This window comes from Symphalangus syndactylus, chromosome 11 (genome assembly GCF_028878055.3).
Source record: "Symphalangus syndactylus isolate Jambi chromosome 11, NHGRI_mSymSyn1-v2.1_pri, whole genome shotgun sequence".
Classification (NCBI taxonomy): Eukaryota; Metazoa; Chordata; class Mammalia; order Primates; family Hylobatidae; genus Symphalangus; species Symphalangus syndactylus.
In genome coordinates this window covers 19,867,971-19,891,317 of record NC_072433.2, presented here as the reverse complement: position 1 = coordinate 19,891,317, position 23,347 = coordinate 19,867,971, and the positions used below count along the sequence as shown (strand labels likewise).

General features: G+C 42.6%; 1 protein-coding gene and 1 non-coding gene across 2 annotated transcripts in view; both read right to left on the bottom strand.

Annotated features, from left to right (window-relative positions):
- SF3B3 (splicing factor 3b subunit 3) overlaps nucleotides 1–23,347 on the bottom strand; it is a 50,233-nt gene that overhangs the window by 11,931 nt on the left and 14,955 nt on the right. Inside the window, exons 7-16 of the mRNA XM_055297802.2 lie at nucleotides 20,972–21,109; nucleotides 20,237–20,340; nucleotides 17,336–17,501; nucleotides 14,672–14,767; nucleotides 12,162–12,234; nucleotides 6,055–6,206; nucleotides 5,454–5,609; nucleotides 4,372–4,527; nucleotides 3,699–3,842; nucleotides 139–261 (exon numbers count right to left, since the gene is read on the bottom strand). Coding sequence (XP_055153777.1) covers nucleotides 139–261; nucleotides 3,699–3,842; nucleotides 4,372–4,527; nucleotides 5,454–5,609; nucleotides 6,055–6,206; nucleotides 12,162–12,234; nucleotides 14,672–14,767; nucleotides 17,336–17,501; nucleotides 20,237–20,340; nucleotides 20,972–21,109 — 1,308 coding nt within the window. The remainder of the gene's footprint in view (nucleotides 1–138; nucleotides 262–3,698; nucleotides 3,843–4,371; nucleotides 4,528–5,453; nucleotides 5,610–6,054; nucleotides 6,207–12,161; nucleotides 12,235–14,671; nucleotides 14,768–17,335; nucleotides 17,502–20,236; nucleotides 20,341–20,971; nucleotides 21,110–23,347) is intronic.
- On the bottom strand, nucleotides 21,334–21,424 carry LOC129457925 (small nucleolar RNA SNORD111). The gene has a single exon (XR_008649462.1). It is a non-coding gene; the product is annotated as a small nucleolar RNA SNORD111 (small nucleolar RNA).

The following is a 23,347-nucleotide window of genomic DNA, read 5'->3' as shown; positions in this document are numbered from 1 at the left end:
TCAGGACTTCTCACATGAAGGAAACCAATCAAGATGGAGTGGCAAATTAGTGAAAGTAAAGCTCACAGCAAAGATTGTTCTCAGATGGAGCCACTAAAATCTCAAACATGTTGCCTGTCCCCAACCTTCATTACTTACTGCCTCCTGGCCTTGCATTCGGACTCGGAAGAGCTTCACAGGACGGGACCCCAGGTACCGAGTGCGAGTGTCAGACAAATCCCCAGTGACAGGGTCCAAGACAGTCCTCAGCAGCACACCGTTCTAATCAAAAGGAGAGGAGCAGGTGAGGCCTGATGGAAGCTTATCAGCTCTGATGGTAAAACCTCTCCCTTGGCTACTTCATATAAGAAATTAGAGCAGATGGAAAGAAATGACTTCGTTGTTTAAAAAAGATGCTAATAATCAGATAGCCATTCATTCATTCTCCCACTAAATCACTTAATCAATCAAAGTTATGGAGCATCTACTAAGTAAAAACACACTTATTTTTCACTATATCTTCTTAATATTTCTTTTTACCAGGTATGTGAAATCCTTCTTCACTACTGTATATTTCAAATAAATAATTAAATAAACACAAAGACCATGGTCCCTAAACAGCATTTCCTCTTAAAGGAACAAGGTTCCTAAAAGGAATGACTAGTTTGGGGCAGGGGCAAGAATGTTCCAGACACATGTGGGGATACTTTATTATGCAACAAGGCAAGGAAACCCCTACAAATAGTGGAGTCATGTTAAAAGGACAAAGGAACTAACTTCAAATAGAAATTCCCACTTTTCTAGAATGAGTCAATTTACCACCCCCCGCCCCCCTCAAAAAAAAGCCAGGTGAGGTGGCTCACATCTGTAATCACAGCACTGTGGAAGACAAGGAAGGACGACTGCTTGAGGCCAAGAGCTCAAGACCAACCTGGCCAACATAGCGAGACTCTGTCTCGGTTTGAAAAAAAAAAAAGTTTTCAGCACAAATGTATAAAAATCCACAAGCTTATGATGTTACTCTATTTTTTTAAATTTTTATTTATTTATTGAGACTGGGTCTCACTCTGTCACTCAGGCTGGAGTACAGTGCCACAATCTTGGCTCACTGCAGCCTCCACCTCCCAGGCTCAAGCAATCCTCTCACCTCAGCTTCCCAAGTAGCTGGGACTACAGGCATGCGCCACCATTCCCGACTATTTTTTGTATTTTTGGTGGAAATGAGGTTTCGCCATGTTGCCCAGGCTAGTCTCGAACTCCTGAGCTCAAGCAATCCACCCACCTCAGCCTCTCAAAGTGCTGGGATTACAGGTGTGAGCCACAGCACCTGACCAATGTTACTCTAAAAAATAGCAAAAAACCCACTTTACTGGGCCCCACTGAAGGGAGTGCTGTGGCCCTCACTCCTTACTCTGAAAACAGGTGAACAATGGGAAAAAAGGTATTTATCCTTTTCCTGTATGAACCGTACTTACAGTAAGCAAAGAAATGATGCGAATTTTGTCTTTAGAATGCCAACTAATTAAATCCAAAAAGAAATAAATCATTTTCCAACCACTAATGAAAGAATGAACCTAGGCAATGTGTGTAATAGCTGTAAGTAAAGGGTTGAGGGAACTTTAACACAGATACAGATAAACATCCCAACATCACTGTGAGTGGGACAACCAGACATTACACACCTCCTGACGTGATGCAACAGGAGTAAACAGCACCACCTATTAAGTATTCCTGTCCCCCTCCCCCAATAATTAAATCTGAATCTAACCAACTTCTTCTTCTGCACTATCCGATACTATAGCTACCCCAAGCCACTTGTGGCTAGTCAGAACTGAGACAGGACCAGGCGTGGTGTCTCACACCTGTAATCCCGGCCCTTTGGGTGGCCAAGGCGGGTGGATCGCTTGAGCTCAGGAGTTCAAGACCAGCCTGAGCAACATGGTGAAACCCCATCTCTACTAGAAACAAGAAAAATTAGCCGGGTGTAGTGGTGCACACCACAATCCCAGCTACTCAGGAGGCTGAGGCATGAGAATCGCTTGAACCCAGGAGGCAGAGGCTGCAGTGAGCTGAGATCACACCACTGCACTCCAGCCTGGGCAACAGAGCAAGACTCTGTCTCAAGGAAGAATTTTTTTTTAAATAAAAATAAATTTTAAAGAGAACTAAGACTGTTAAGTGTAAAGTGCCAAATACCAGATTTCAGACTTGGTTTAAAAAAGAGAGAGAGAAAAAAAGGTAAAACAGCTCAGCAATTTTTATATTAACTACATGTTAGAATGATTTTAGATATAACAGAGTTAATAAAACATTAAAACTGGCCAGGCACGGTGGTTCAGGCCTGCATTCCCACCAGCACTTTTGGAGGCCAATGTAGGAGGATCACTTGAGGCCAGGAGTTCAAGACCAGCCTGAGCAACACAGTGAGACCCTGTCTCTATTTTTTTTTTTTTTAAAGAAAAAAAAAAAAACATTAAAATTACTTTTTTCCTGTTTGTGGCTACTAGAAAATTTAAATTACACCTGTAGTTCACTTTACATTTCTAATGGACAGCACGGTCTAACTCTACCCACCAGCTTGATACAGAGGATACAGGAACATTGAACACACAAGGAATGACTTTATTAAGTCCAGAAGGTGGGAAATTCTACAAGACAAATGATCTGATCTTATAATGCTTCAAAATGGGGTAGGACAGTTTAAGAGACATAAAAAGAAAGATGAAGCAAATGGAAAAAGCATAGACTGCTATGCTGAGGTCTTGAGCACAACCAACTATAAAGCCACATTGGGGGAAAGAAGAACAGGGAAAACTGGAACATGGTAATAAAGAACTATTGTTATATTTTGCTGAGCATGATAATACTAGTATCTTACAAAAACAGACACCTGTTGGAGCTACATTATCAAGTTATTTATAGATGAAATGATAGATCTTGGATTTGCTTTAAAACAGTCCAGGGAAAAGATAAAACAAGAACAGCTGAATGTTGTTGATAGCTGTTAAAACTAAAAAAGAAAAAAATAGATAGAAAAGCCATGTGGCAGCCCGTAAGAATCCAACAAAAGAAAAAAAACTAAAAAAGAAAAATAATAACAACCCTCCCCCAAAAAAACTGGGTACATGGAAGTTCACTGTATTAGTCTCTCTAACTTCTGGCTATGTTTGAGATTTCTAAATTAGGAAGTAAAATTAAAAAGCAAAAAGTACCTGGGCTGATTACTTAGATATCTGAGTCAATAAGGAAAATAAGAAAATGAAAAGCCTATGATCAAGAATCCTGACACTATCTTAGCGTCAAAGCACACCTTTTCTTCACGGCACAAACAGCTCAGCAACTTTGACAAGAGGGAACATTTAGGGGTCCTTTATTGCTAATGAAGCCAATTATGAACTGAGAGGTATCGTTTCTGCTTTTGAAACTAGCGAATAGTGGAACTACAGTTGATCCTTGAGGAACCCATCCAGTTCTGACTTAGAGTAGCTATCAAAAAGCATTTATCAGATGTGAAGACTCTTTATCAAAATATTTCTTTCTCAGCCTCATTTGTTCGAAATAAAGAGCTGAGAAAAGTGGAACCCAGAGTGACACTGTTTACTTTTCATAAGGTGAGGATCTGAAACCATGGGCAGAGAAAATGCCTGTTATCAAACAAAGGAGTGTGTGAAACGTACAGAAGGCCTGATGTCCACAATGTGGGCCTCTGGATCTCTTACCTGTAGCCCAATATTCAGGTATAGGAAGCCAATCGAGCCCCTCTCACCCAGCTCATCCTGCTTCTCAGTCCCACCCATTTCCACGATACACAAGGACTCAGGCTGGGCTGGGAGAGCCTGCATGCTTAGAGGTTGCAAACAGTCCTGAAAGGGAGAGAAAAATCATAAAAACACAGAAAATGACAATTTTAGGAAAAAAACATACCCAGTGAAATCTAATTCTAGGATTGAAAAAGTACTTCCTTATGCACAGAAAAAACCCTGGGAGTGAGTTCTAAGAGAGTACTGAGTTATTAGTTACATGCAATTTCAGAATAAGCTTCGGGAAGATCATGCTTTCCTCCTTTTGTCAAAGAAGATAACAGCAAAGGTAATAAAGCAAAGCACACCTCCCGAAAAGTCACCTAGGGTCCTGCAGCAAGTCAAATTTATGCAGTCTTGGTTGTTAACTAAAAAAAAGGAGTTGAGGCTTAAGCCAAAGAAACATTTCTGTAGTCTCAGATCATATCCTTAAACCACAGCAGGAAACTCCTGAAACACACTGCAATGACAAGAGAAGCAGCAGGTATGGATTCTGCGGTCTAACCCAGCTGATCTCAGACATGGACATCAGGAGTGGGCCAGATGCTCAGGTTCCAACCAGATGATCCTTGAATATCAGGGTGTCACTCACTGAGGGATCCAGGGAGATGATTCTGACAGTGTTGTCCACAAGCCCCACAGCCAGGAAGCGAGACCGCTGCTCTCCAGGGGGTACATTGGCCAGACTCATGCACACCACATCTGCTGACATCTCCTTCCGTTCTGTGTACTCGTTCAGCTGTCCTGACTACAGGAGGAAAGACACAGCGAGGTCAAACCTACAAAGGGATGGGTCTAGATGCTCCAATTCACCCCAAAACCCTGGATCTAGAGAATGAAGGAGGGCTGTTGTATTTTGTTCTGCTCCCTCTCACTCCTCTTACTATAGTAAATGACAAGAATTTCTCTACCTGAGTTCTCGAGACTGAATTTAACAGGCTCACAGCAAGCAAAATGAGTATCTTCCATCAATAAGAGAATGAACAGACCTTTGACAAGGGCAATGTGCCACAAATTTTCTGAGCCAACTTTGTTCTCAGGAAATGGAGATACATAAAACTGTCTGTGTTTTACAAGAATACTCTGGGTGAAGGGAATTCAAATATGGTTAAAGACGGAGAAATCTCAACCAAAGGTACAGATCTGGCCACACTAGAGACCTCCTGAGAGCAAGGGAATTAAGTGTACTAAACATCCTTCCATATAGAAGTTTTCTGAAATGCATTCAGACTGCAAAAATTAAATCTATGCCAAATATTTGTTGGAAAAGTAGAGTGAAATGCAGGAGGAGCAAGTGATTCACTGCTAAGAGGGGATTTCATAACTCTACCTAGAATTTTTCCCCATCTCTGTAAGGGGCCAAATTGGTTTGTGAACACTGTCACTCCAACTCGCTTTTTTTTTGAGACAGAGTCTTGCTCTGTCGCCAGGCTGGAGTGCAGTGGCGTGATCTCAGCTCACCGCAACCTCCGCCTCCCGGGTTCAAGCAATTCTCCTGCCTCGGCCTCCTGAGTAGCTAGGACTACAAGTGAGCGCCACCAGGCCCAGCTAATTTTTGTATTTTTAGTAGAGACGGGGTTTCACCATACTGTCATCTAAATGACTAGATTACAATGCCCATCTTTCCCTCTGGACCCTACACTAAGTCCCACAGTGAATGATAAAATAACATACAGGATCCATCTCGAAATAGACCAGCTCTCCTCCTGTCAGGGCAATCACCACTTGTCGCTGGTTCACTGCACACTTCACAATTGTTTTCTTTCCAGGGGTCTTCCACTCATTGACTCTTTTGTCTGCTCGTATGTGCCGAATGCCATCTGGATAGACCTAGAGTCAGTAACAGAAAGAAACCTAACTTTAACAATTTGATTCATCACTCAGAATGACACCTATCAGATCTGTCACTACAATCAGACCTGGAGCCACTGCATTTGAGGCAACAGTTGAATCAATGACAAAAGAGTTAGTAGGCCCCAGGCAAGGTCAACTTTTAAATAGTTCATGTTCTGCAGTGTCCACTTCAAAGAAGTTCAAAGCTTATTAACAAAACACTTATAAAGATCTTTATTAGAGATGAAAGCTGCAGTGATGTGGCTCTGTAACAGAAAAATGTCAAATACAGAGAGGGATGTTATGTGCCATAATCATATGTTCCCTCCCTAAGGCTTGCTGGAAGGTGAGGGTGAACAGACATGAACACAGCAGCCTGCAACACAATGAAGGCCAAGAAAAAAGAAACCAGGCCAAGTAGGTAAGCTCTGAGAACCCTCACCTGCACCAAAGCATCATCTCCTAATAAGGAGCAGGACAAGGTCGGGGTGGTCCCCAGGAACCCAGAGTCAGTCACTTCTTCTACAGTTTCTCCAATGGACAACACCAGGGTGGCATTCACGAAAGATACAATGATGTAGGCATCGAACTCATCTGAAAAAGAAAAGAAGGGAGTTGGTTAGATAAGAACTCATTAGAATTACAAAGCCAAATGAAACACTAAGAGTTCTCTTCAGAAACCTTCCAAGGCACTTCTTCTCTGTGTAGTTATTACACATATACACATGCACACAGAGCAAGATGATCCAGAAGAAAACTAGGGGTCATAAGAGCCTACAGATAAACTCTGCTTCCTCAATATTTTCTTGCGACATCTGCTAAAGAAGTGAGAGGACAAAGCAAGGGAATCAGAGACATGAGGACATTTTAAATACTATAATATTGAGACATGAACATACTGAGCTAGAGCTTCAGTTATTTGTGCCAGTTGTCAATCACACAACCCCTTCCTAAGAAGAGATACTCCTTCTAACTAGGAAAGACCCCTAACTTCTTCCAAAAGAAGCTTATGTAGAAATGAACACAAGCTCTAATGAATAAAATAGAGATTACTTAAGCCTCTGTGAGACTAACTCATTCTAGGGTTGGAAGCTGAGAATCCTAGTCCCAATGGGAATGATGTAAGAAAACTAGATAACCAGGAAATGGGGGGCGGGGGTTGTTTATATTGTTACTCCTTGACCTCTCTGGTTTTTCACTATTTAGAAACAGAACAATCCAGTGGTCATGAGCAATCCTATTAGAATTTGCTTTTTCTAATTAAATGTAGTTGAATAAACACTAATGAGTTTCTCAAGGAAGTCAACTCTGCAGATCCCACAAAGGCCATCTATTTTCCATGTATCTCATCCTACAACATACAACAGCTTCTGCAAGTGTCCCCATCCAGTACAATGTTTGACATAAAGCTTGATAAATGTTGACTAAAGGAACGCTAATTTTTTAAAAGACTTGAGATTTTCCTAGTTTACATTTGAATGTTTGTATTAACACCCCCTTAACCAGAAATCAGGTAAAAAAAAAAAAAGGACAGAACAAGACAAGGCACCACACAACGTAGTGGCTGCCTCACTCCTAGCAGTAGCAGCTATAGGACCCTGTCTGCCTAAGCACTTGTCAAGAGCTCAATGCCACAGGGCTGATCCATCCACCCACATGAAGGGCATACTTTTGGTTCTGATGACTTCAAATGAGGTTCAGCTAGATTAAGGTTACTAGATCAGTTCTGCAGACATTCTTTACAGAAGCAGGGGTCAAGTGAAGATGTATCATTCAACCAGGCATGATGGCTCATGCCTGTAATCCCAGCACTTTGGGAGGCCAAGGTGGGTGGATCACCTGAGGTCAGGAGTTCGAAACCAGCCTGACCAACAGGGTGAAACCCCGTCTCTACTAAAAAATAAATAAAATAAAATACAAAAATTAGCCGGGTGTGGTGGTGGGCACCTGTAATTCCAACTACTCGGGAGGCTGAGCAGGAGAATTGCCTGAACCCAGGAGGCGGAGGCCGCAGTGAGCTGAGATCGCCCCACTGCACTCCAGCCTGGGCAACAGAATGAGACTGTCTCAAAACAAACAAAAAAGATGTATCATTGGCATGGCCTACAGTAGTGTTCTGCCCTATTAGCAGGACATAAAATCAATTTAATGTGTTGCACAATAGGCACTTCATAACAGAAATAAATGTAATTTATGAAGTTGCTTCATATATAGTAGGATAATTACTGTTTTGTGAAACTTTTGTTTCAGTTAATATTACATATATATGTACATACCGTGGTGGCTGAAAAACAAGGATTAAGATCTTTCCCAATGGGCATGCTCTAATGGTTAGACCAGGAATCCACAGAGTAAAGGTTCAATTTCCAAATCATAAGGAATAATACTGGACAAGAAGATACTTGGTTTTTGGTTATTTTGCTAGAACTGTCAATATATATCAAATGCTTTGGGAACGTCTTATAAGATGGCTTTGTAAGACTAAGCACTACTCACTATCATAAAACAAGATAACATGGTTATCTCTGAAATGGATGCCGCAGTAGCTTACAAGAAAACCAAAATCCATCTCTACATAACACCAAGTTTGGAACCTTTACTCCAGTTCTCAGTTTTTGTACTGGAAATTTTTGTTGTGTAAAAATAACAATTGTTTAATTTTAATATTATATGAATACAGTATCATTTCCTGCGTTCTCATTACTGAAACCTAATAACCCTAAAAGCTGTGTCAAAGCAAATTAAAGCCAAACAACAAAAGGCTGTAACTGGCCAGGATTTCCGGTCTCAGATCTTCACCAAGGGGAAAAGGTGACCTTCCAAAAGACAGACCATACAACTTTTGACTTTCATGGGAGAGAATGGGGCAAAGAAGGGAGGAGGGGTGCCTTTCCTTCAACCAAGACTTCAGACTACTCAAACATAAAAGAGAATAAATGCTCAGTGAACTTAAATAGGGTCATACTTTTGCTAGACAATTCAACAAGTGGGAGAGCCAACGACGTCTCAAAGCTGCTTTATATCACAGACTTCCTCAAAATAAACACTGCCCTGTGAATAGCAAGCACATTGTAACTTCTACCCCTTCCTTCTACAGTGAAGAAGACTTGCAGCAGGTTAACTCTTATGTACTAGAGTGACTGCAGATTAAAAGTTGGAGTCCAAGCTGGGCACGGTGGTTCAAGCATTTTGGGAGGCTGGGGAGGGAGGATCATCTGAGTTCAGGAGCTCAAGACCAGCCTGGGCAACATAACAAGACCCCAATTCTATAAAAATTTATTATTATTTTTTTGGAGAGAGTTTCGCTCTGGTTGCCCAGGATGGAGTACAACGGCACGATCTCAGCTCACTGCAACCTCCGCTTCCCAGGTTCAAGTGATTCTCCTGCCTCAGCCTCTCTAGCAGCTGGGATTACAGGCATGTGCCACCACGACCAGCTAATTTTATATTTTTAGTAGACACAGGGTTTCTCCATTTTGGTCAGGCTGGTCTCAAATTCCCAACTTCAGGTGATCCGCCCGCCTCAGCCTCCCAAAGTGCTGGGATTACAGGCGTGAGACACCGCGACCAGCCCAAAATATTATTTTTAAAAAAACGCTGGAGTTCAGAACAAAGCCAAGCTTTAGTAAAGGTAAATGACTAGGAACTGTACCATCCACACTGCCCTTTTCTAAGGAATGCAAGTCTCATGTGAAAAAACAACAGTTCATACCTCAATGAAGAATCTATCAGGGTATGAGAATGTATCTTTAGGTCTCAGTTCAACAGGGCTCCCATCTGTCTGAACACTGCTAAGGACCCCAGAGGAGGGAATGCTTTTCTCTTCTACTTGCCTTGCCTTAGGATTTAAGGCTCAACCAGCAGCTCACTCCAAAAGGTAAAGTGAGCGACCATCCAGATACCTGAAGCTCCAGTAACTCCCTGTCACTTCATAGACAAGGGTATCTGATACTTATCTTGCTTCAGCAAGTCCTGAATATACTCAAAAGCTTTCTCCCGGTTCTGAGCTTTCACTCAGTACACCTGGAATGTACAACTCTATGAGAGTATGAAGCTAAAGGTCTCTAGCTAGAGACTCTTTTAGCTTAGTAAAAGGCAATTAACCATATATGACAAATTCTGTGGGAGGAAGTAGAGAGGCAGACTCCTGCCTCAGACCATCTGATGCACAGGCAGACGGTGTGCAGCACTATTATGCCCAGTGACATCCGACTGCAGTTACCCTCTGAAAGACATCATCAGGGCAGCCTCAATATTTTGTGCAGGTCCCTCTCCTTGGATAAACTATAAGACCCCACATCAAACCTAGCAGTAGGTACACACCTGTGGTGATCAGCACCTTCACCAGCCACCTGTGGAAGAGAAAAAAAGGCTTGGTATTGGTAGTATGCATCACCAAGTACCAGCCAAGGTTAGTATTTGCCTGGAAGACTGCAACATGTGCGGGCAGAAGGAATGTTCACTCGATAGTAACTTGGGGTATCTAGAAAGTGAGTGAACCAAGAGAACCCGACCTGTATTTATAGGTGACTCCCAAATTACAGTACCTAAAGAGTAAAATTTACCAGGATATAGTCCTTTCCAAGACTTCTAACATTTAATAAAGGAGAAAAATGTTCAACTACAAGTTCCATAATGCAACAAACTGCCTATCACTAAGTTAGCAAATGCTGTCCCTCTAAAGAGCCTGCCCTGACCTTCAAACACATGCCCTCTCCTTTAACCCCTCCCAGCAATGTACCTGTGCCTTTCACCACATCACAACAAACAACAGTTTTGTATACTTGTATTCTTCTTTTAGATGGCAAGTGCTCCGAGGCAAAGAGTCTATCTTCATCACTGAGTACATGGTGGGCACTCAAAAACTAAACTTAGCCTGAAAGAAACCACCAAGACCCAGAGAATCTCACAGCAGTTAATCAAAATGGGCATTCGACTGAGATTCAGAAGCCAGGATATTCTGTCCCCATTACCTAGACTGTGTCTTGAGACACTCAACCCCTATAACTTCCTGTCTTCTTCATAAAAGTGAGAGTTAACTTTTCTGTAAACCTAAATCTGTTTTATTTTTCTTTTTTTGAGATGGAGTCTCGCTCTGTCACCCAGGCTGGAGGGCAGTGGTGCGATCTGGGCTCACTGCAACCTCCACCTCCCAGGTTCAAGTGATTCTCCTGCCTCAGCCCCTTAAGTAGCTGGGATTACAGGCATGCACCATCACGCCCAGCTAATTTTTGTATTTTTAGTAGAGATGGGGTTTCACCACGTTGGCCAGACTGGTCTCAAACTCTGACCTCAGGTGATCCGCCCACCTCGGCCTCCCAGTATGCTGGGATTATAGGCATGAGCCACCGCATCCGGCCCTAAATCTGTTTTAAAATAAAGTTTATTTAATAAGTTAAAAGGAAAAAAGAAAGAACACAATAGGTTATGTTAAAACACGTTTCTAATTCAAACAGTCTAGGCAATGCTTTCAAGGGCCATAATATCAACAAGCCACCAAGCCAAAGTAAAATACCAACATGGACCAACTTCTATGTAGATATTACACATAAAACCAGGTGCCTAATAATTATCTTTTCAGCTTATAAGCCTACCCATTTCCTATTCACATTTTTCCCTTTCTACTCAACTTGGATATGATTCAAATGCCTACAATGAAAATTAAATCCACAAAATTAGTATTCTAAGTTGTTTTCCTCCTACATGTTTCCCAACTCCTTAAATCTGTTTCATATAGGCAGAATATCTAAATATCAGGCAGAATTACAGCTGTTTTCTTGAAAAACCTGTCTGCTGGCAAGGATGATGTTACTCACCCATCCCACATTCCGGAGAGAACAAGAGAAAAATGTAGCTCCAATGTGAATCAAGGGAAAAATGAGACTGAGCTTTCTTTCTATGACGCTGTAATTCAACTGTCACAAGACTTCACTGCTACTGCACTAACTACTAGGCATTCTCCTATTACTTTCAAAGTTTTAGGATCAGGTGACCATTTATATCCAGGAGCTCAAACTCCCTTCTCCTTCCCCATCCCCGCTTTCCTACTCACACTAAAATTCTAATTCCACTCAATTCCACTCTGCTTTCCTTAAGCACTAGCAAGACTGACTAACAAGCTTTCCCAAATCTCTTAATTCCTAGAACACCACCTTGAATTTCACTGTGGTTTCAAAACAATTTAAAACAATATAGTTGAAGAAGAATGAAAAAGCACAACTTTCCCTCATATCATACCTCTTACAGATGAAACCAGTACCTTTATGAATATAAAGTCAATATCACATTTGACAGCTCTATGATATTGAAACCTTTATGTACTAAAATATAACAGCCAACCTATGTTCCCCCTTTCCCACCTGCACAAAAAGAAATGGTAGGTGAAGGCATCCTGAATAGAAGAGCCTCAAAAACAGTGTTGGGCCAGAAAGTTTCTGGTATATGGGGCTAAATGAAATGATACAGAAGTATTATGCACGCAGCCTTTTAAGCCTTCTATGTCAGTGGCACCCAGACCCTCATTTTGACTACTGGGAAAGAGCTGCTTACCTTCAATGTGTCGACGCACTGTCCAGACAGCGTTGGGGTTACCGGGCAGCTCAGAAACAGCCATTTCTGACACCTGACAGGAGAAGAGGGAAGCCACAGATCCAGTGAGCATGCAACTCAGCTACCTGCTTACAATCACATCAAAAAATAAGGTCTCAAAGGCAGGGTTCACAACGTATGCTGTATTTAAAGGATGAAACCACCTAGTGAAAGAAGAATCTAAGAACCAAACAGGCTGGTTCTTAGTGGCAATCCCCATGACAGCCTTAAGCAGAAGTCACAGGATGTCTGGGAGGGTACAGTTGCTGCAGCCAAAACCATACCCCTCCTTCAAGTACAATATGCCTTGATCATCCTCAGAACAGCAGTAACCACTGGGAATCAATCAGGCCATCTAAATTAGCATCCCGTTTCTTTCCCTAGCTCCCATAAGGTCAAATCCCGCGTGGACCAATTCAAATGCTACAGCCTTTAACAAAATTATTCCCGTATCCCCTTGGCTGGCAGTCACCCCTCCCTTCTATAAGCACTCATAGAAATCAGTCACCACCGGCTGGGCCCAGTGGCTCACACCTGTAATCCCAGCACTTTGGGGGGCCAAGGCGGGTGGATCGCCTGAGGTCAGGAGTTCAAGACCAGCTGGCCAACATGGTGAAACCCGTCTCTGCAAAAATATAAAAATTAGCCAGGCATGATGGCGGGTGCCTGTAATCCCAGCTACTTGGGAGGCTGAGGCGGGAGAATCACTTGAACCCAGGAGGTGGAGGTTGCAGTAAGCACCATTGCACTCCAGCCTGGGTGACTGAGCGAGACTCCGTCTCCAAAAAAAAGAAAGAAATCAGTCACCACCTCTTAGGGCACTAACTGTTTTGTCTTTCTGATTAGACTTCTATGTTTCTTAAAGTCAGAGTGAATGATTCTCTACATGTCCTATAGGTTCTCAAACATAAGAGTAAACAAAACATCTAAGCCAAATTCAAAATGATCTAGAGGGGAAAACTGGGTGTGGGTTATACAGGAACTCTCTGTACTATCTGCAATTTTTTTATAAATGTAAACTCATTATAAAATTAAAATTATTAAACGTTTTTAAATGATCTAGAGACAATAAACTAGCCACTTGTATATAGCGTGTAACCCACATCTTATAGAAAGAACTCATGTATATTGAGAAGGACTAGCCCTTTTCCTAGTTACTGGTATAATTAGAAGGAAGACCTAAAAACTTCATCTTCAATAAAATTCAACTGTCAATTATGCTACAGTCTATACCAAATGTAAAACTGTCAGTCACCCTGGCTCAATTGAGACCACAATCTAGTTAGACAACAAGGTGTAACAAATAGACATATAGGAATAAAGCAACATTCAAAATTTTTAAAAACAAATTTTTTTTTTTTTTGAGACGGAGTCTCGCTCTGTTGCCCAGGCTCGAGTGCAGTGGTACGATCTCGGCTTACTGTAAGCTCCGCCTCCTGGGTTCATGCCATTCTCCCGCCTCAGCCTCCTTAGTAGCTAGGATTACAGGCGCCCGCCACCATGCCCGGCTAATTTTTTTTTTTGTATTTTTAGTAGAGACGGGGTTTCACCATGTTAGCCAAGATGGTCTTGATCTCCTGACCTCATGATCCGCCTGCCTTGGAAAATATTTTTATATATAACAAAGGTGTGTCTATAGATTTGAAGTGGGGAGAGAAGTAGCAGGAAACTAAAAAATGACGATTCTTGAGCCATTTATCTCTTACGCTATACAAAAATTTTCTGTTAATGCACACGTGCATTTTTTTTGGAGACAGTCTCACTCTGTTGCCCGGGCTGGAGTACAGTGGCGTGATCTCGGCTCACTGCAACCTCCACCTTCCAGTTCAAGCTATTCTCCTGCCTCAGTCTCCTGAGTAGCTGGGATTACAGGCACCCACCACCACTCCCGGCTCATTTTTGTAGTTTTAGTAGAGAAGGGGTTTCACCCTATTGGCCAGGCTGGTCTCGATCTCCTGACCTTGGGTGATCCAGCCACTTCAGCCTCCTAAAGTGCTGGAATTACAGGCGTGAGCCACCGTGCCCAGCCGCAAATATGCGTTTTTTGTGTAAAGTACTAGCTTTCATCATATGCTCACTAGGATCCAATGAGAAATAAGTAACTAACGAATCAAGAGCAATGGCTCTTGGCCAAGCGCGGTGGCTCACACCTGTAATCATAACACTTTGGGAGGGTGAAAGGGGAGGATCACCTGTCGAGGCAGGATAATCACTTGAGCTCAAGAGGTCAAGGCCACAGTGAGCCAAGATCATGTCATTGCACACCAGCCTGGGCAACACAGTGAGACCCTGTTTCAGGGACAAAAAGAAAGAAAATCTGAAGTATAAACTTCGGGGAACTCAGGGAGAAAGAACATACTTTTTCACAGACACCCTAACTATGTCTTTGACAACATCAGAGTAAATCCATAAACTACTTTGTCAGTGCTTCCCTCCAAACCCTGCAGATTATCTAGAAATTGCAACCTTACCTCAAGTCCATGTCTTAGGACTCTCAGAGATGATCGGGGTCCCCTACCACAGGCCACATACAACTGTGGAGTATCTTCATTGGCCAGATCAGCTATCTGCACAGAGAAAAAGTTAGAGGAAAAAATGTCTCCAGTGCTGTTTTCAAACACAACTCTTATTCTCTACTATCCCAGTCATCCAGCTGCTTTCCAATATAATTATCTGTTGATCAATATGTAAAAAGAGGTGAATGATCCGTATTGTAGTTTTGACAAACTGGACAGTTCAAATGAAAATTCTTTACTTTCTCTGCAGAGCAATGGAGCCTACTATAACACAGATGCACATGTGAGTACTGAGGGTATACAACCATCACACCAATCTCCTAAAAAAAATTAACGCACCCATTTTAAGTGTATCATCTTATTATTTATAAAGCCTCAATAAAGCACATCTGTTTTCCACAACTTTAAAAAATATTTTGCTATTCTGATTCTATGTATATTTTCATATACATTTAAAAATATCATTCATTAGCTGGGTATGGTGGCTTGTGTCTGTAGTCCCAGCTACTGATGAGGCCGAGGCGGAAAAATCGCTTCAGCCCAGGAGGTTGAGGCTACAGTGAGTCATAACTGTGCCACTGCACTCTAGCCTGGGTGACAGAGTGAGACTCTTGTCTCAAAAAAAATTAAAAAAACAGTAAAACATTATTCAGATCGGATCCAGATGCTTCAGGCTAGCAAAAAGATCCATGGCAGAAAGAAATGTTAAGAAGCCCTGCTATACACACTAACTTCCCACTCATTTTATTTATTTTATTTTTTTTAAGACAGAGTCTCACTCTGTCACCGAGGTTGGAGTACAGTGGCACTGTGTAAGCTCACTGCAACCTCCATCTCCTGGGTTCAAGCGATTCTCCTGCCTCAGCCTCCCAAGCAGCTGGGATTACAAGCACCTACCATCATGCCTGGCTGGTTTTTATATTTTTAGTAAAGACAGGGTTTCACCGTGTTGGCCAGGATGGTCTCGAACTCCTGACCTCACGTCATCTACCCACCTCGGCCTCCCAAAGTGCTGGGATTACAGGTGTGAGCCACCACGCCTGGCTTTTTTTCTTTTGAGACGGACTTTCACTCGTTACCCAGGCTGGAGTACAATGGCGCGATATCGGCTCACTGCAACCTCTGCCTCCCGAGTTGAAGCGATTCTCTTGCCTCCGCCTCCCAAGTAGCTGGGATTACAGGCATGCGCCACCACGCCTGGCTAATTTTGTATTTTTTTTTAGTAGAGACGGGGTTTCTCCATGTTGGTCAGGCTGGTCTCAAACTCCCAACCTCAGGTGATCTGCCCACCTTGGCCTCCCAAAGTGCTGGGATTACAAGCATGAGCCACCATGCCTGGCTAATTTTATTCTTGATGAATAAACTATTTACACACATTATTTATTCAAATTCCAATGAAGGTGAAAAAATCACTAATAAACAAATTAGAAATTAGTCACACTTGGCTGGGCACGGTGGCTCACACCTATAATCCCAGCACTTTGGGAAACCAAGGCGGGCAGATCATGAGGTCAGAATATCGAGACCATCCTGGCTGGTTAACAGCAAAACCCCGTCTCTACTAAAAACACAAAAAATTAGCTGGGCGTGGTGGCGGGCGCTTGTAGTCCCAGCTACTAGGGAGGCTGAGGCAGGAGAATGGCGTGAACCTGGGAGGTGGAGCTTGCAGTGAGCCGAGATCATGCCACTGCACTCCAGCCAAGGCAACAGAGCGAGACTCCAACTCAAAAAAAAAAAGAAAGAAAAAAAAAAGAAATTAGTCACACTTATTTTCTGTTGCCCTCAAGACTAATCGTTTCTCAGAAAGGAAGAACAAAGCAATTAATTTCAGACGGGTTTAATTAAACCTGTCTGAATGCTCATTTGTTTCCCCAGTACCCAGTGAACAAACTCCTCTCCCATCAGAAGTGTGACTACACAGGTGGTCCCTAATGGTCACTCAAACCCTGGCAATTGAGGATGCAGCAGCATGATCAAATTCCTGGCTGTCACAACCAAGCACCAGCAATGAGAGACACACTCTCCATTCTGAGCCACTTCAGGTTCCTCCTTGAGAATGTGATTCAAAACTTCCTGTTACCAACTGATCCCAATGTCTCAGAACTATTTTAAAGAAGAACTGTGGTAAAATTAAATAAATACAGCCATATGTAGACCGTTATATGACAAGAGGTCAACCACAGAATACTATGGAATATATTAATCCACTTATTTTAAAAAGAAAAAGATAGAACACATAAACATATACATGATTGTAAATGCAGAGAAAACACCTAGAAGCAGTCACAAGAAGTTGTTAATATAAGCAATATGGCTCAATGGAGCAGACGGGTAAGATTATGGGGAGGACTTTTACTTTTCACTTCTTGTATGGTCTGGTTTTTTCCTCCCCCGCAAGCTGTACAGGAATATGATATGAATTTTTACATTAAACGTGAGTTTCATCATTATGGGAAAAAAAGCCCAAGGACTTATTGATAGTTTTTTGTGCTCAAACTTCTACCTCTAACTGCTTTACACACTGGCGAGTTCATGGAAATACTAATAAAGCTATTTCTTAGACTAGACCTCAGTTTAACTTTAGATCTATTGTGGAAGGGACTGGAAAGGCTCACCAACCTGGCAAAACAGAATGGGAGACAGGCTGTCCAACTCATCAACCAGCACAAGGTTTTTAAGTGGTCTTGGCTGAAAAAAGAATGTGTCTCCTTCTTCCAGAGGCATGGCTGATGAAAACTCAGGTTCTTCATCATCATCTCCAAGATGTGCAATTTGATATAAGTAACTGGGAAGCACAGAAGAGAAACTTTCAGTAACGAGTTCTCTGCCTGACGATAATGTCTGGCATCAACATAAAGCACAAGCTATTTGATTATATTAAGATACTATTGTTATTATTTTTAGGTGTTATCACTAAGTACGACAGCTAGGATTTGTTTCAAAACAAATCAGGGAAAAGATCTGGGAAGTGCAGTGAGTGTTTTATTTACAGCACAAGCAACAAAGAAAATACAGATAAACTGGACTTCATCAAAATTTAAAACTTTTGTGCATCAAAGGAAGAAAGTAAGATGACAACCCACAAAATGAGAGAAAATATTTGCAAATCATATTTCTGACAAGGGTCTAGTACCCAGAATACACAGAGAACTCAAAAATAAAAAGACAACTCTTAAAAAATGGGCAATGGGATTCGAACAGACATTTCTCCAGAGATACACAAATGGCCAATAAACACAAAAAGATGCTCAGCATCGCTCATCACCGGGGAAAGGCAAACCACAATGAGCTACCACTTCATACCACCACTGCATACCTAGCAGGATGGCTATAATCACAAATGTGGAAAACAAGTTGGCAAGGATGTGGAGAAACTGGAGTCCTCATACACTGCTGTTGGGAATGTAAAATGGTGCGGCTGCTATGAGAAAGTTTGGTGGGTTCTCAAAAAGTTAAACACGGCCGGGCGCGGTGGCTCACACTTGTAATCCCAGCACTTTGGGAGACCGAGGCGGGCAGATCATGAGGTCAGGAGATCGAGACCATCCTGGCTAACACAGTGAAACCCTGTCTCTACTAAAAATACAAAAAATTAGCCGGGCGTGGTGGCAGGCGCCTGTAGTCCCAGCTACTCGGAGAGGCTGAGGCAGGAGAATGGCGTGAACCCGGGAGGCGGAGCTTGCAGTGAGCCGAGATCGCGCCACTGCACTCCAGCCTGGGCAACAGAGCGAGACTCCGTCTCAAAAAAAAAAAAAAGTTAAACACAGAATTACCATGACCCAGTAATTCCACTCCTACATATATACCCAAAAAAATTAAAAATGGGGACTCAAATAGGTATTAGCACAGCAATATCTACCACAGCATTATTCCCAATAGTGAAAGGTAGAAACAATCCAAATGTACATCAGCAGAATGGATAAACAAAATGCAGTATGTACATACAATGAGTTATTCCACCATAAAAAGGAATGAAGTTCTGATACAGGCTACCAAAACATGAATCTTTTTCTTTCTATTTTTTTTTTTTAAACATGAATCTTCTAAATATCATGCCAAGTAAAATGAGCTAGACACAAAGGGACAAGTATCAGCCAGGCGCTGTAGCTCAAGCCTGTAATCCCAGCACATTGGGAGACTGAGGCAGGTGGATTGCTTGTATTGCTTAAGTCCAGAAGTTTGAGACTCTACAAGAAATACAAATATTAGCCAGGCACGCACCTTGCTAATAGTCCCAGCTACTTGGGAAGCTGAGATGGAAGGATCACCTTGAGCCTGGGAGGTCGAGGATGCAGTGAGTCGAATTGCACCCCTGCACTCTAGCACCCCGGGAAACAGAGTAAGACTCTGTCTCAAACAAACAACCAAAAAAACCCCAAAAAGCTAAGAAGGCTCGGCTGGGCACGGTGGCACACGCCTATAGTCCCAGCACTTCGGAAGGCCAAGGTGGATGGATCGCTTGAGGTCAGGAGTTTGAGACCAGCTCATTTTGTACTTTTAGTAGACAGGGTTTCTCCATGTTGGTCAGGCTGATCTCGAACTCCCGATCTCAGGTGATCCGCCCGCCTCGACCTCCCAAAGTGCTTGGATTACAGGCGTGAGCCATCGCGCCCGGCCATTTCATCAAATAAATACGTATTGAAATACTTAAGTACTGCTGGGGGCAGTGGCTCACGCCTGTAATCCAAGCACTTTGGGAGGTCGAGGCAGGCGATCACCCGAGGCCGGGAGTTCGAGACCAGCCTGACCAACATGGAGAAACTCTGTCTCTACTAAAAGTACAAAATGAGCTGGGCGTGGTGGCACATGCCTGCAATGCCAGCAACTCAGGAGGCTGAGGCAGGAGAATTGCTTGAACCTGGGAGGCAGAGGTTGCGGTGAGCCGAGATCACGCCACTGCACTCCAGCCTGGGAAACAAGGGCAAAACTCCATTTCAAAAAAAAAATTTATTTGATGAAATATTCAGCAAAAAGCTCAGAAGAGACATCAAATCTAAAGATAGTTCTGGAGATACCCACAGAGGTACTGACTGAAGCCACTAAAATAAAGGAAGGTAAGAAAAAGAAAGAATCTAAAGGAAGAGAACAAACTTTTCTTTTGAAAGAACTAACACATTCTTGTGAAAAGCTCCCTAAGCCTCAAAGCTGCACCTTCCTACTGCCAACTATTTTTTTTTTTTGAGAGAGAGTTTCGCTCTTGTTACCCAGGCTGGAGTGCAGTGGTGTAATCTCAGCTCACTGCAATCTCCACCTCCCGGATTCAAGTGATTCTCCTGCCTCAGCCTCCCCAGTAGCTGGGATTACAGGTGCCCGCCACCATGCCCAGCTAATTTTTGTATTTTAGGTAAAGATGGGGTTTCACCATGTTGGCCAGGCTGGTCTCCAATCCTGACCTCAGGTGATCCGCCCGCCTCGACCTCCCAAAGCGCTAGGATTATCAGCGTGAGCCACTGCACCCAGCTTCTGCTGCCAACTTTTATCCCAACCAGGGTGAATTAGGGTAACAGAAGGATTACTCACTGGTTTCCAAATTCTGATGCTACAAAAAGGAACCCTGTTTTAAGCACACACATGGCAGCAGCAACGGGTACAGTATCAAAATACTTGAGCCGGATCTCAGTAACCTGGTGAGAAAAGAAACATGCTGGTGTACAAACAAAGTGAAGTGAGCCCCGTATTATAAGACAGCACAGGCTGAAGAGCAAATAAAATACTGTATTTCATATCTGACCAGGGGTGAACAAACTCCAGCTCATGGGCCAGTCATGCCAATCATTACTGGCTGTGGCTGTCTTTGTACTATGATGGCAGAGTTGAGTAATTGAGATGGAGACTATGCAGCTCACAAAAGCTGCAAGTATTTACTATGTGGCCTTTACAAAAAAATGTTTGCCAATTCCTGATCCAAACAGCTATCTAAGAAATTGCCCAACTATTCACAGGGCTCATCCATAGGATAAAACAAGTAACAGATCATGTTTATTACCAGTTTTCAGTAGAAACAGAGACCTTTATCTTCTTCACACCAATTACTACCACCTAAAAATAATCACTACAAGTGGCATTACCACTCTTATATTGTATGTAAGATTACCAGACCAAAAATCTGATAACCCGAGAGAAAATCTATACTCATATACCGGTTCCAAGGGCAACTACTTTCTAAGTTCCATTTTTTTAACTTGTAAAGTATTACCTGTCTTGCCTATCTCATCTCATAGAGTAGCTGTACTGGTCCATCTATGGTCTACTTACCATATCTTCATCTGTCTCCAAAGTGATCTTAAAGATATCTCCCTGCTCAGTTTGAGCCAAAAAGAAGAACATTGATTTGGTCTTATGGGTTGCAGAGCAAACAAAAATCATTCCTCTTTCAGGGTCATCCAGGTCATTCTAGCAAAGTCAAAAACACAATCGACATCTTAGAAATGGGTACTTCTTAGTTCTGGAATTCAGCACTTTACCAATAGGGATTACACATGACATTAAAAGCCTAAAGGCACAAGCTTTGATCCACAGTGTCCTGCCAGCCAGAGCACTGGAACTCCACAGCTCAAAATTCTAATATAAGTATCTAATAAAATCTGGGTAACCAAAAGAGTCCCAATTCCACTCTACAGCCTGATCAGATCCATAAGGCAAAAACTGTCTCCAAAGAAAAATGTCAGAGAAGAGACATGAAATTTAAAGAGTCATCATTTCAGGCTGTGAAATGCTGCTCCATCCAAACTACCCTGTTCTACATCAAATGCCTGATTCCTAAAAGGCACCTCCTTAGATATGATTTTGAATTTTTTTTCTTTTCAAGACAAGGTCTCACTATGTTGCCCAGACTGGTCTCTAACTCCTGGGCTCAAGGGATCCTCCCGCCACAGCCTCTCAAGTAGCTGGGGATCAGAGGCACACCACCGCACCTGGCTTGCGGTTTTTAACGTTTCCAACAGTTTCTATTTCTCCCACCAAGTAAGCTCTGCAAGAAGTTTTAGACTTTGTTATTGCAAAGCCAAGTACAGTGCCTGGCACAGTTAGGTGCTCAATGTCTAATCAACTTAGTGACATCCTATCCCTTAACAAGTAGAATTTAACTTGCCAAATTTCTTCTAAGGTTTTCTAAAATTGATGGAATCTTACATACTACATATTAGATTAAATTAAATCCTAAAGTTCAACCCCAGAACAGATAAATACTTAACAGCAAATAAATAATCCAGCGGTGAGGGGAGAGATGGCAGTAAATGATTCAAAGAATGCACACCAAAACCACCTGGTAAAAAGACGCAGGGGAAGAGGGAGATTCACTAGTCTCAGGAAGAGGGAGATTCACTAGTCTCAAAGATCACCATCAAATTCCATTATCAGTTACCAAAAAAGAAAAGATACCATTACAATGAAGACAATGGGCAGGCACCACCTTAAAGTGACCAATTTAACGTCTCAATCAGGTAAACCAACATTATGTACACACAATGTGTGACATAGTGGAGAATATATATCACCAATACATCACTCCCTATGTAGTAATTATATCAGAAATATTAAACTCAATATAACCATGAGGAAACAAACTATGGGACAGACTATAAGAGAATTAGCTGGCCAGGCGCAGTGGCTCACACCTGTAATCCCAACACTTTGGGAGGCCGAAGCGGGCAGATCACAAGGTCACGAGTTCGATACCAGCCTGGCCAATATGGTGAAACCCCATCTCTACTAAAAATATAAAAATTAGCTGGGCATGGTAGCAGGTGCCTGTAGTCGCAGCTACTTGGGAGGCTGAGATGGAAGGATCACTTGAGACTGGGAGGTCAAGGATGCAGTAAACCAAGATCGCGCCACTGCACTCCAGCCTGGGCAACAGAGCAAGACACCATCTCAAAAAAAAAAAAAAAGAAAAAGAAAAAGAAAAAGAAAATCAGCCCAGACTGGCAGGGTGCTTCATGCCTGTAATCCCAGCACCTTGGGAGGCCAAGGCAGGCAGATGACTTGAGGTCAGGAGTTTGGGACGAGACTAGCCAACATGGCAAACCCCGTCTCTATTAAAAATACAAAAAAGGCGCAGTGGCTCACGCCTGTAATTCCAGCACTTTGGGAGGCCGAGGCGGGCAGATCATGAGGTCAGGAGATTAAGAGCACGGTGAAACCCCGTCTCTACTAAAAATACAAAAAAAAAAATTAGTCAGGCGTGGTGGTGGGCACCTGTAGTCCCAGCTACCCGAGAGGCTGAGGCAGGAGAATGGCATGAACCTGGGAGGCGGAGCTTGCAGTGACCTGAGATCGCACCACAATACTCCAGCCTGGGTGACAGAGCAAGACTCTGTCTCAAATAAATAAATAAATAAACAAACAAACAAACAAATAAAAAAATACAAAAAATAAAAATACAAAAAAAAAATTAGCCAGGTGTGGCCGTGAATGCCTGTAATCCTGGCTACTTGGGAGGCTGAGGTGGGAAAATCACTTGAACCCGGGAGGCAGAGGTTTCAGTGAGCCAAGATCACAACACTGCACTCCAGCACAGGCAACAGAGCAAGACTCCATGTCAAAAAAACCAAAAAAGGTGAGAGGGAAATATCCTAAACTAAGGGAGACTAAAGGCCAATTACAAAGGAACTTTTTGGGATAATGAGAGAA